Here is a 13,406-nt window from a genome sequence, read left to right as displayed (position 1 = left end):
GGGGGGGGGGGGGGGGTTGCCGATTCAAGATAAGCTCACTGCAGGCATTTTCCCTTTACCATGGTCATAAGGTGGGACGCAATCCCCACCCCATCCTGGCTTCAAAGAGACTTCTTCAGTCTCAGCCTACTCATGACACAGTCACGATGACTGCTTCCAGGCTGCTCATTTGCTGAGATTGCACAACTACTAGAAAGGTCTACTTCCTATCTCCATTATGTAGCACATGCTCACAGCTCTTGTCTCAGAATTGTCCTTGGGGGGTGGGGGGGGTGCTGCAGAATTGCAACCAGGCTAGCCCCAGAGCAGGTGGGGGGCCTGTGAGATGTCCCTTGATTTGGAGGGCCTCAGAAGACTATTTCCAGCCACTTCCCCACCTCTCTGTGCTCTAAATACAGAAAAGGGGAAAGGTGCCTGTGTGTCCTCTGATAACTACAAATTCATTAATTTTCTCACAATTCCCAGAGCCCCTGCCTTAGTTTAGGCCATAAATTAATCCACATAGAGGCCTGCGAGTAAATGCTATCTTAGCATTATTATCACCCAACCCCTGGATAGTGGAAATCACCCTTTAACCGGCCTCCCAAATCCAAGCTTGCCTCCCTCCAATCTTTCCTCTATCCTCTACCACAGGTTCTTCCAACCCTTGGTGACTCCCTTCTCCTTAAGGATGAAGCCCACCCTTTCAAAGTAGCATACAAAGACCTTAATGATGTGGACCCAATACTCTCTCCATTACCATCTCTTGCGACTCCTGCCACACATGTCCACTGCTACCCATTTTCCCGCACGCTTGTACTGTAGAAGTACAGAGCCACCTAGTGGTGGCTTGGATGCACTATGCTTCGTACTTTCTCCTGTATCGTTGCTTTTGCCTGGTAGATATGCAGAAAGCTGGCACTTGTTGAGTGCTGTATGTCCCAGACACGTGACCTGTATTAATTTGTAATACTAATTTATATGTATATCCAAATGAATTTTCACAGCAATCTTATGAGGCTTACATATGAAATTTCCCATCTAACAGATGAGGAAATTGAAGTATAGATAAATTAAGAAACTTTCTTATGATCCCAGCACGGGCAAGTGGTGGAGCCTAGAGTTAAATCTAAATCATGTGATGCTAGAGCTTGTCTTATTAATCTCCATGCTCTGCTGCCTCTTCAAATCATAGGTGAGAGAGATTAACCTGATATTTTGAATTTGTAACAGCAGAAAGAGACCCAGAGTTGAAAATCATTTATCTAGGTTATGAATGGTAACCCTAAAATGGGAAGTTAATATAATGATACACTCAAGGTCATAATGAGTTAAAGTTGAATTTTGTATTATATTTTAGAGGACAAACTATTAATATATTTAATGAGCTTTGTTCTTAGAAGATATAATACATTGTGAACAAAGGTCTTTTTTCTTTATGAGAACTCCCTCTTAAGATACTATACTTGAAGAGATATAAGATGCAAAGTTTCAAGGCTTTTTAGAGGGGAAAAAAAGGTAAGTTCTAGAACTTTCTCACCGTGAGACCTGCAATTCCAATACCGACAATTCCAATGAGCTGGAGCTTAACACTGATTATGGTCTCAATTTCATCGATGCAATTCTGTTTTGGAGAAAAAAAGTCAGGAATAAAAACTGATTGTATGTGTCAATCAAGACCCTGATTCAATCACTTCCATCTCTATAGCTCATCCTGTGAGAGTCAATCCACGTCAGCTTCTACGCATGTTTCAACAATTCATCTTTGGTAACACCATCCTGACAAGCTTACAGCAAAAATGCAGTTTGGGGAAAAAAACATAAGCTTCTCCTTTGGGTCGGATTTTCATGTTTAAGCCAGTGGCTTCTTCAGAGCCCTGGAATATAACTGAAGGAAGCTATTTGTCTGGTTCTGAGGAATCTAAAAACTTGAAGCCACTTTTTACTTGTAGCGAGTAAGTGAAATACCCTTAAAACAATAACTCCTTATTTTTATATTGTCATTTTCAGTTTAAAATACTTTGTATGTCTTTGATCCAATTTATTACACAATGTAAGCATTACCTATTAAGAAACTAAAAAGTCTTTACAGGTTCATGTTAAACAAAAGAAAGCCAAGACTTAGAAAAGCCAAGTCTTGGGAGCTAGAGGAACATTCTCTTCTGTGGTGGCTGGGCTGGGCTTGGTGGGTTTCTGTGCCCATAAGAGACCCGTGCAGCATAGATTCAAAGGGCCTTCACAGACGGGGAAACTTAGACAGAAAGCGGAACAGATCACCTATAACTATTATTAGTTTCCCCAACTTCAAACACTCCTATCTGGAGTGCTCTTAAGTAGAGAGATGCTCTCAATCCAACTGTATCCTCAGGCTGTTCAGATCCATTCACTTGTCACTGGTGGGTTCCTTCTGAAACCACCTGAACTACGTGAAACCCTCACTGCTCTCTTCATATTCCCTATCATACTCCATTCATTCAAAAAACATTTCCTGAGCATCTACCTTGCATCAGTCACTGGAAGAAGGGTGGTGGATGCAGAGACAACAGGTTATGGTTTCTCTTGCTTTCTGGGAATTCAGTTTAGAGAAGGACACAGATCCACAAGAGATACCTGTAATACATTCTGACAAAAGTTTGAAAACTACTGTTCTACAGAGCGGCTCCCTTACTTGGTGGAAAAAATGAGAGTCAGTCTATAGCAAATCTTTCACGCTTCTTCTCCTCCTATACACTTAGATGCTCCCTTCCTTCAGTGCCAGGCTTTGCTGTAGGTAGCAAGCACACTCCCAACTCCTTTTTCTCTAATCAGAGCCAAAGAGGTGCCCTTCTCTGTTGAAAGCTAACCTCATATCCTGCTTTGGGTCTCACCCTCTCCCAGCTCCTCGGGAAGCCTGTGCTGCCAGTTACCTTTTTTCCTTCCTATACATTCAGCCTCTCCTTCTCCATTGACATTTCCACCCCTCCTATCACATGCTCAAGTTCTTCAATCAAAACAAGCCAAACAAGACTTAAGACCGTTCTCCTCTAGCTTTGCCATTAGGCCTTCCTTCCCTTCTTCATTGCCAGCTTCTTTTTGTGAAAAACAAATGAATCAAAGATATATTGGCTTTAGTTACAAAAGGAATAAATGCTTCTTGTAGAAATCTGGAAAAGAGTTGTTTTTTTTTTTTTTTTTTTTTTTTAAAGAAACATCTGTACTCTTACCACAAAAGATAATAAATCTGTTGGTGATACACACAAACACACCTACACCCTTAGTTCATTCTTTATATTCAACTGTGTGCTTTCTAAACTCAACATTAAAACTTCAAAAATGCCTTGTTTCACTAAAAATTTCTTTGAAATCATGATTCTTTTTCTTTCTTTTTTTTGGAGACAGAGTCTTGCTCTGTCACCCAGGCTGGAGTGCAGTGGTGCAATCTTGGCTCACCACAACATCCACCTCCTGGGTTCAAGTGATTCTCCTGCCTCAGCCTCTGGAATAGCTGACATTACAGATGCACACCACCACACCAGGCTAATTTTTGTATTTTTAGTAGAGATGAGGTTTCATCATGTTGCACAGGGTGGTCCTGAGCTCCAGCAATCCGCCTGCCTCCACCTCCCAAAGTGCCAGGATTATAGGCAAAATCATGATTCTTAATGGTGGTAAAACATTTCATCATATGAATATACTACATTTGATCTAAACAATCCCCTGCTTATTATGCAATGTATGTATTACCTATTAAGAAACTAAAAAGTCTTTACAGGCTGCATATGAAGGGCTTGTTCAGTGTTTTGTTATGAATAACATTGTAATGAACATGATTTGCACAAAAACGTCTGTCCCCATTTCTGATTCCTTTTCCTTAGAATAAGCTGTGAGAATTTGAATTCCTGGATAGAAGGGCAAAAACATACTTACTCCTCTAGTCTTACAGTCAGTTATACTGACCTTTAAACCTATTTACCAATTTCTCTGAAAATGCTCATCACATCACGCTTACCCAAACTGGATATTATTATTAAGCCGGGGGGTGCGGGGGGGAAACTTGGTCAATTTCATAGGTTAAACAACAGCATCTCTTCATTTTAATTTGCTGTTAGTTTTAAATATATTTCTTTTAATTTCCTATATTTTCTATATGTTTAATGGTAATTTGGACTTTGCCTTTTATAAACTTTCTTTTTGTGTCCTTGGCTCAAATCCAAGCTTCTCGAAAGGATGCCCTCTCTCCTCACATCTCACTCTCCAAAATCTGGGCTCTGTCCTCACTCCATCCCTTACACCACTTCACCAGCTGGTTCCTTACATGCTAAATCCTGCCAGCTTCTCAGTAGTTATCTTAGTGGATTTACTTGGGCTTTTAGTTCCCCACACAAACCATGGAATTTCTGCCTGTGTTGTTTAGGCTGTCTCTCTGCAGGCAGGCCTCCCCCTCCCGCTTCCTGCCCAATGCTTGCATAATTAGTTTCCATTCTTGAAGATTTAGCTGAGACATCATTACCTCCAGTCAGCCTTCCCCATCCCCCAGCCTCTAGCCTCTCCTGAGTGCCTTTCCTTCTGTGCTTTTGGAGTACCAGGCACGTTCCGTGCATGTGTCAATCACTGCACTGTATCGACTCCATGTTCTTCCCTCCTATTAGACTGCAATGCAAGCTCCTTGGGAGTAGGAACTTTTTCTCCTTCGCCTTTGCATCCACAGTGCCTAACATAAGCTAGGCAGCTTTTCAATACTGGATTGCCCTCAACAGCAGCACCTGGACCTGGTGACCATTCCCTCCCTTCCCGCGGTGTCTCCTCACTTGTGTCTGGCCGCCCCTCCAGTTTCCTTCTTTAGCACCTCTTCTTTTGCCCATCCTTAAATGTGGTTGTTCCCCAGGGCTCTATCCTCTTCCCTCTTTTTTTCTAAGTCTAATGGATCAAATCCGTACCTATAGCTTTAAGTTTCCCATCAAGTGCTGACACTCAGACCTCTCTCCGGAGCCACAAACCAGACTTTCCAACTGCCTACTGGATATTTTTGCCTACTGAGTATTTCCACTTGGAGGTGCCACTGGCCTCTCAAAATCAGCATGTTAAACATGAAGCTCATTTTCTTTTCTCCACAACTGGCTCTTTTCCTCTCTCCCTCAGCTCAATAAATGGATCTATGTAGGCGGTGAAGCCACAAAGCCAGTAGTGGATTCTCTTCTCTTCTCTGATTTTTAACTGCTCACCACTCCTGCAGATGTCACTTAAAAGGCCCTCTTTAACATCTCCTGCTGACAAGGACAGCAGCCTTCCCAATGGGTCTCTAAGCGCAACGCTGTTCATTCTCCATAAATCCTTGATGCTGCTGCTGAAGCAAATTCGGGAAAATGCAGATCCCATCCCAGATTCTACTTTCAATGGCTCCCTAAGCTAGCAGCATGAAGGCCAGACTCTCAGCCTCACAAGAGTGCCCACGGCCCTTTGAGTAGGGGTCCCTCCTTTCTAAAGTACCCATTTCCCACAGGCAACCTGGGCTCTCAGCCACTTCCGCTGCTGGCACTTGCCTGAAGACAGCTGCCTTCTCTCTCTTCCATGCCTTTGTCTTGTGTCTCTGCCTGAAACTTCCCAGTCTTCTTTTGTTTGCTTACTGAACTCCTAGTCATCCTTCAAAATGCGTCCTAAGAATCACATCAGGGAAGCCTCCTGCGGACCCTGGAATCCTAAGCCACCTTCGTCTACTGTGCTCCCTTCTGTGCAGCCTTAACTCAGCCCACGTGCTGTCCATGGCCCCTGTGCGCGTCTCCCCACCAGACGTGAGCACTTTGAGGGCAGTGCTGTGTCTTGTTCATTTTATCCAACTCAGAAGAACCCAACCAATGTTCAGCGGCCAATCTGGGACATGAGCTGGAGCTATAATCTCATCCACCCCATTCCTAGCCGAGGGTCTAAGAATATTTATATTACTCTCTCCACAGTCTCATAGTTCCCTCTCTCTTTCCCACATTGTATCTTTTCCCAGTTACTTTGCTGAAACTATGTGACAAAAGTCATGAATGATATTCTAGCCAACAAATCCAACAAACTACTTTTGGTCTTTACTTGTCTCTTCCCAACATTTGACTTTATGGGTGAACCATCTCTGCCTTGGTTTCCCAAATAGACTCTGGCTCCTCCTTCCCAGTCTCTTGTGCTGGCTTCTGGGCCTCAACCTGCCCCTGAAATGATGGAGTCCCTCCTCCTTCCTTGTTCTATTCACTCTCCCTGGTGCTCTTGTTCACTCCGAGGGCTTTGGCTACGGCCAACCTGCTCAGTTTCCTACCCGTGTCTTCATCTCAGCCTACCTGTAAGTCGATGGGCACCTAACGTACAAACTTGAGCAAAACCAAAGGGACAGGATCTGTCCCTTTCCCTACAGTCAGGGAGTGGAGCCTCTACCCATCCAGCCACTCAAGCAGAAGTCTAGAGATATAAGCCTCCTTCCTTCCACTCACTCACCACTTACACCCACTAAGCCACCCAGGCCTGTGGATTTTGCCTCCTGAACGTCTCTTGACGTTCCATCCCTACTGTTTGTGACTCGCTGTGGCCCGACATCCTCTCTTATCAGGGTGACCACAAGTGCCACCTAAGTGGTCTTCCTCCATTACTCTCCAACTCTATTCCTTCACACTCCAGCAGCCTGAAAATACTTTCTACAACTCAAAGCGGATTTTGCTCATTCTCTGCTCAAATTAATGGCTCCCTCAAACTTCCAGGTGTAAAATCATGCCTTTGTTTGCTTCTCTCAACACGTTGCCCAGTGCTCTCTGTGGGCTCCCTCTTTACCTGCAGTCCTGGAGTTTTTCACGTGGCCGTGACTGTGTTCCTGCTGCTTTCTGGGCCTGGAGTGGCCTTCCTTTGTTAGAACTCAGCTCAGAGACCTGCTCCTCCTCTATGAAGCTTTCCTAAATCTACTGCTTTAGGGCTCCCTGTTCAGACTTCCTACACAGCGCTATTGACCTTGACTAAGTCTGTGAGGCTGCTGAGCAAGAGACCATGTCTTTTTCATCTCAGAGTTCCCAGAAACTGGCATAGTCTCTGACACACAGCACTTAATAAAGGAAGCATTTATCAGTGCTGTGACTCCCATGGAGAGGTGTGGGGCAACATTCTTGGGCACAAACTTCAGCCCTGGTGAGCTTAATTAATACCATAAGCAGGTGGCACCAATACGGGAAGTTGGCATATCTTTTCCCAGGGCACCAGGGGACTGTGACTCTGGATTGCTTCACTTATTTCACATGGAATAAGGCCAAGGCATGGAAGCCACTGGGAGAGAGCCTCCCAGAATCCTTGAGGTAGGACCTGAGCCCCTGACCCTACCCTGAAGGCAAAACCCACCTCACACACAGGTACAGCAGGAACTTTGGTAGAAGCTTACCTTATGTCCTAGAAGCTCCTTTGGGCACGTGGGTTGGACCTGTTCGGAGCTTTCTTTTCCACAGCACTGAAACTAGAGAGTCAGAAAAGAGACTTCAGGACCAGGAGGGAGGAGCAGCAGCTACAAGTCTGGGCACCCTGCTAAGGACTGGGGTGCTGAGGCAGCAGAGCAGCTCCGAGGCCCCGTCATTGCAACCCAGACTGCTATTTCTGGAAGGACAGCGAACAATCACGTCATCATGCTGGCAAAACAAGAAAACGACTTCGACTTCACTAAAGCCATCTGAGTTTATGACGGGAAGTGACTCAAGGGAACCCAAACAAGGCAAGAAGCTAATTGATGGTGTCTGTGTAAATTGCTGCTTTTTAGAAAGGGGTTGGGGCTTCAGATTCCTTCTTTCAGGCTGGGAGTCATTTAACCTGCTGAGGACCTGAAGTTTTATGAGCTTCAGGAAAAACTCATTAGCTGGGAAGTCTGGAAAATAGAGGAGAAGTGGCTGTAGGAAATTCCAGGTGGCCAAAAGACCAGACTTGAAGATTGGTCAGCAAAGAGGTGCCTGCCTTAGGCTAGCGGGGCCTTTAAGACAAAAGAACCCGTGTGTTGCTTCAGGTCCTGAAGGCAGCTGAAGTGAAACTGTATAAATGTATAATGGAGGCCACTTTCCAAGATATACCTGTTCTAGACAAGAATTAGGTACCTGAAAACACCTGGCCCAGGAATTCAGCCACTTCTCCATATCACAGTATCTAAAAAATCAGAATGACTCTGGCCTGCCCCATCTCTTCGGTAAGCCTTCCATGATTAACTACATGGACAGCACAGTTCCACTGTATGTTCCAGAAGGGAGTGCAGCTATCTCCCGTGACCCTTCGTTTTACAAATGAGGGAGCCGAGTTGGTATCAGGGAGGCCAAGTAACTTGCTCAAGGTCACAGGGCTGTTAGGCGGTGGAGCTGCAGCTAGAAATGAAATTTTCTGCCTGAAAGGTCACACTTGTTTCTGCTACACCACAAGTTACCCTCTGACACAGCCTGATATTTATTTGGGCTCCTTTCTCCGTGCATGGTTTGTGCTCTTTTGTCTCTTTGCGGGGAATGTATCTTTTGGATTCATGCACTTTTGTCTTTTGTGAATTCTGTGTGACAGACATCGTTCCCTTCTAGGGTTCCACATATGCAAACTATGGAGCTTGAAAGGGCTAAAACAGGTGCTGCTACTTGGCTTTACTGAAATTATTTTTATTTTTAATCCTGGTGACTGGTGAGAACATGGCTCACACATGATCTTTAGAAGCTGCGGTTTGAAGGAAGAAGTAAAGTTACTCACTGTTGAGTGGAAGGTGATGAGCGTCCCATTGCCTTTTCCCCTGTCTTTAAGGTAATCATTATAAGCCTCTTCATACATGGTCTGAACATGTCGGATAGCCTGAAAAAAATACCAGGAAAAATGTGGGACACGGAGTGGGAAGATTCACACATTCTCCTTTCATCGAGCAAAATCCCCTCTTCCACACCTTTCAAAAATACTGACTTTCTCCTAAGAGTGACACAATGGACTTTGGGGACTTGGGGGAAAGGGTGGAGGGGGGTGAGGGATAAAAGACTACACACTGGGTACAGTGTACACTGCTCGGGTGATGAGTGCACCAAAATCTCAGAAATCACCACTAAAGAACTTACTCATGTAACCAAACACCACCTGTTTCCCAAAAACCTGTTGAAATAAAAAAGAATTCTGCTTTTCCATAGATATTTTAGTATCATTCTGCACATTTGGAGAAGATTAGTTTCTGGAGTTTCTAAGATGTTTGAGGATGGAAGGATAGACTAACCAGAACAGTTTTCATGGACTAGAAAGATTTCTGCAAGTTAAAGTTCCCAAACCCGATTGGGCCTCAGCATTGACTGGGCCCTAGCTTCCTGGGCTCCACCCAGGTGAATCGGATGCAAAGCTAGGATCGGGACATGTAAATTCCTGGTACCCCACTGGTTGAAAGCATTCGAGTCTTTTTATGACATGGTTTAAAAGACATTCATCACCAAAGGAAAACTTCATTCAAATATCATATAAAGCTTAGAGAATGCTTCTTCTAGTATAAAAGCTTGTGACCTCACATCCACAGAAATCTCAAATATTTCTAAGATTCCATTCTACTTCTGTATATAGCTGAATTTAGACTAACCTATGGCCACAGGTAGCTACCTTAGAAAAATTTGGAAGGTGGTGACACTTACTATTCTACATGTTTACTGTTTTTATAGTCTAAAGTAAGTTCATAAACACAATACTAATGACACAGGAGTTAATGTGAAATACAGCAAACTTAAGTTTCCATTCTTCCTCCTTTTCTATTCCATTCTCTTCTATCCCACGGTGTGTTTTACCTTTCTAGAAAGGCTACTTCCTCTGTGTGTCCTCCTGAGAAGCTATTCCAGACACCTAGAGTTGTGCAGCAAATAGAAGCTGGCTTCACTACCCCACAGCCGGGCACGCTCTAGTCTTTAAGATGAAATGACCCCACCCAGGCCAATCCTTAAGGACAAACGACACGCTGACAGGGGATGAGAAGCTAGATGATTTCTCTGTCCCTCTTTCTCAAGTCTGTACTCTAACTCTTACTTACCCCATTTCACACTGGGGAAGAATCTTAAACTAGAGATCCCTTTTGGGGGGATTTATTAGAGACCACTTCATAAGTCTAAGAAAGATATGTGCTATCTCCCCAGAAAAATGTGAGCTTGTACTTGCCTGCACACTGACACACACATATGCTCAGTTCTGCACATCACTTCTAAGTTAAAAAGTTCTGTTTAAACTACAATATTGGAGATTATTTGGTTTCTTAATAATATTGTGGATAACAACATTATAACACTTTTAACCATCATAGAAAAACATTATAAGTAAATTTTACTTACTATCCCTTTGCCTATAAAAGCAAATACTCCAGTGGTTACTTCAGCAGCAAATATCACCAGAAGGCAGGTAAAAAACTGTAGAGGAAAGAAAATACTAATTTCATTAATTTAATACCTTTTCAATATATTTATTTTGCACCTTAGTTTCCTTATGTAACGGATGAGTTGCTTTCATGCAGTTTGCTTATTCATTAATTAATTCACTCAGCAATTGTTTATTGGGCATCTATTCTGCACTGGGTACTGTCCTTGGTGCTGAGTATACAGTGGTGAACAAGATAAATCCCAGTGTCTCTGCTATCATGGACCTTGGATTGGACAGGGGAATATATGATAACTGAGTAAAGAAATTAAAAAGTAAATAAGATAAGTTCAGTTAGTGATACAAAAATCCCACCGCATAGAACAGCGCTAGGCATCTATGTGCTCAGTTAATACTTGACAGACACAAAAGACCCATAAAGATACAAGGTCAGGAGAGAGAGAGAGTCACTGATGCAGCCTGGGCTTGGGGAAGGGGATGACTTGAGACTCTGTGGTCTCGAAAGGCCTCTCTGTGGAGATGGGAGTGGAGATGAAATTCTGGATGGATTTCTGTTCTGGTCTATGGATTTGCTCCGATCAAACTAAGTTCAGTGATAAACAAGACAGAAATAGCGCAGCAGTAGGAGAAACAGAAAGAATGAATGGCTAACGAAACAAGTTAGACATTTCACATAGCAAGAGGTCAGAGGCTGCGGCCAGAGTTAGCAATCCAGAGATCACAGTGAGTAATGAGAGATGAGAGGCTGCCTACTAAAACTGCTGTTTCTTACTCCCTGTGGAGAAATAGCAACACTTTCTCTCCTCCTGCCCCTCTTCTTCCTTCCTGTTTCTCTCAGGCTACACTGGCATTGAATGTATAGCAGTTAATTGAAATTATTTGATTTTTAAAAAATAGAGGCTGCTTGTTAGAATAAGCCACAAGAGGGATTTTGGCTAAGTTATTGATCTCAAACATACATGTTTTCCTTGTAGGTAACAGCACTTCCCTGGCTATAGAAATCTTTTAGCTGCCTCGCCCACGGTGAAATATTATTTTTTTAAAAGAACAATCATTAAAATTACTAAGTACTTTTCCTCCCCAAAATATCTTTATACCAATGGCCTCATTTCTTTTTCACGCTTCCCATATGAGGCAGGAACAAAGATAATGTTATTTTTATTCTTTTTTTCCTTTTTTCAAGACAAGGTCTTGCTCTGTCACCCAAATTGGAGTGCAGGAGTACCGTCACGGCTCACTGCAGCCTCCCAACTCCTGGGCTTAAGTGATCCTCCCGCCTCAGCCTCCTGAATAGCTGGACCACAGATGTCTGCCATCACACCAGGTAGAGACTGGGTCTCCCTATGTTGTCCAAGCCAGTCTTGAACTCCTGGGCTCCAGAGATCCTCTGCCTTGGCCTCCCAAAGTGCTAGAATTACAGGTGTGAGTCACTGTGCCCGAATCCAGGTAATATTATTCATATGTAAGAGATGGAGAAACCAAGACTCAGGGAGGAAAAGTGGGTGCCAAGAGGTCAGAAAGTCCATGGAGGGGCTAGAGTCGGGGGCCAGAGGCACTGACTCCCTTCAGATGCAGGCTGCACCCTCACCCCGACCCCACCATTTACCCCCACGCCCCACTTACTGATCCAAGCACACATTGTGACTCCCGCATGGCTCCGCAGCACCCGAAGAACCCCACGGCCATCATCAGGGCCCCGGCTCCAACCAGAACATAGAGCCCTGTGGGGAAGAGGTCAGAGGAGACCATTGAGAGCTGACCGAGAAAGTGCCTGGCACTCTGGTGCCTCCACAGCTAACCAGGCTCAAGACTCTGAGCACTGCAGAGCATTCTAACAGTACCATAAGGAGGTGCTATTCTTACTGCCATGTTTTACATGGAGGAACTGGGCCCCAGAAGGTTAGGTGATTTGCTTAAGGTCATAGAGCTGGTGTTTGGCAGAGCTGGAAGAAAAATACTCATGAGCCTCAAAAGCCTGCCAAACACCCTGACTCTGTCCTGCCTCTCTAGGGACTGAGGCAACCATCATTCAGGTGGGGATTTCACTTACTACTTAGTCAAGCCCCAGGTGCAGTTCTTACAGAGAAAGAAAGGGCAGAAATGCTCTGGTTCCGAAAGAGCTAAAGCCAAGCCTTTCTGTATTTCCGTCGCTGATCCTGAGATAAGTTAGAATACAATGTGGGACCTGCCACTTGTCTTACTTGAAATAATGCTAATGGCCTCTAGTTCATTTTTTGCAGTTTACTTATATGAGTCACCTGGAAACCACTCCCATTAACAGGGAGGGTGGGGGCTGGTGTCCCGCCTCCGTGGGGAACCCCTAGGCCTGGCATTCAGGGTGCTTCCTGGGGCTCCTCTGGGTTGCTGATGGTGGTTTGTGGGCAGATCTGGCTGTTCACAGACCTAGTGGGAGCCACAGGCGAGGCTGCTCTGCTTCCTGCCCCACCCAGGCCTGGCCTCAGGGTTCTTTTCAGGGCCCTGAGGCCCCGCTCCGCAGTCCTGAGGCGGGTGTTTATTTCCTGCTGTTCCAGGTCTGCCACCTCCTCCCTTTCCCTTTTCTCTAAAAGAATAATTTCACGACAGAATGGAAGTGGTAATGCAAGAAATGATATCACATTAAAAACAATAGTGTTGGCCCCACTGCCTAAACACTTTATTGTTTTTAAAAAAGTCTTTCACCAAAGGTCTAATGTCCAGAATCTATAAGGAACTTAAATCAACAAGCAAAAAGCAAATAACTCCATTAAAAAGTGGACAAAAGACATAAACAGGCAATTCTCCAAAGAAGACATACAGGCAAGCAAGTAACACACATGAAATAATGCTTGTCACCTCTAATCATCAGAGAAATGTAAACCAAAACCACAGTGAGATACCATCTCACATCAGTCAGAATGAGTTTTGTTAAAAAGTAAAATATAACAGATGTTGGCAAGGCTAGGTGAAAAGGGGACACTTAGACACTGTTGGAAATGTAAATCAATCCAGCCACAGCAGAGAACAGTCTGGAGATGATTCAAACAACTGAGCTGAGCTACCACTTGACCTAGCAATCCCATTATTTGGTAAACACCCAAAGGAAAATAAATCAT

At 44.2% G+C, this 13,406-nt stretch overlaps 1 protein-coding gene across 5 annotated transcripts in view; it reads right to left on the bottom strand.

Moving 5' to 3' along the window:
* TSPAN2 (tetraspanin 2) overlaps nucleotides 1-13,406 on the bottom strand; it is a 45,372-nt gene that overhangs the window by 4,687 nt on the left and 27,279 nt on the right. For 3 of the 5 annotated variants that reach the window (XR_004260232.1, XM_032249640.1, XM_032249641.1), the window contains exons 3-7: nucleotides 11,938-12,035; nucleotides 10,272-10,346; nucleotides 8,680-8,778; nucleotides 7,355-7,426; nucleotides 1,520-1,603 (exon numbers count right to left, since the gene is read on the bottom strand). Coding sequence is in view for 4 of the 5 variants with exons in the window: in XM_032249640.1 (XP_032105531.1) it covers nucleotides 1,520-1,603; nucleotides 7,355-7,426; nucleotides 8,680-8,778; nucleotides 10,272-10,346; nucleotides 11,938-12,035 (428 nt within the window). In the remaining variant the exon portion in view is untranslated. The remainder of the gene's footprint in view (nucleotides 1-1,519; nucleotides 1,604-7,354; nucleotides 7,427-8,679; nucleotides 8,779-10,271; nucleotides 10,347-11,937; nucleotides 12,036-13,406) is intronic. The other 2 variants (XM_032249642.1, XM_032249643.1) reach the window with 1 other exon arrangement.

This window comes from Sapajus apella, unplaced genomic scaffold, assembly GCF_009761245.1.
Source record: "Sapajus apella isolate SASKATOON/1434 unplaced genomic scaffold, GSC_monkey_1.0 scaffold69, whole genome shotgun sequence".
NCBI classification, from domain to species: Eukaryota; Metazoa; Chordata; class Mammalia; order Primates; family Cebidae; genus Sapajus; species Sapajus apella.
This window is presented reverse-complemented; position numbering and strand designations above follow the sequence as displayed.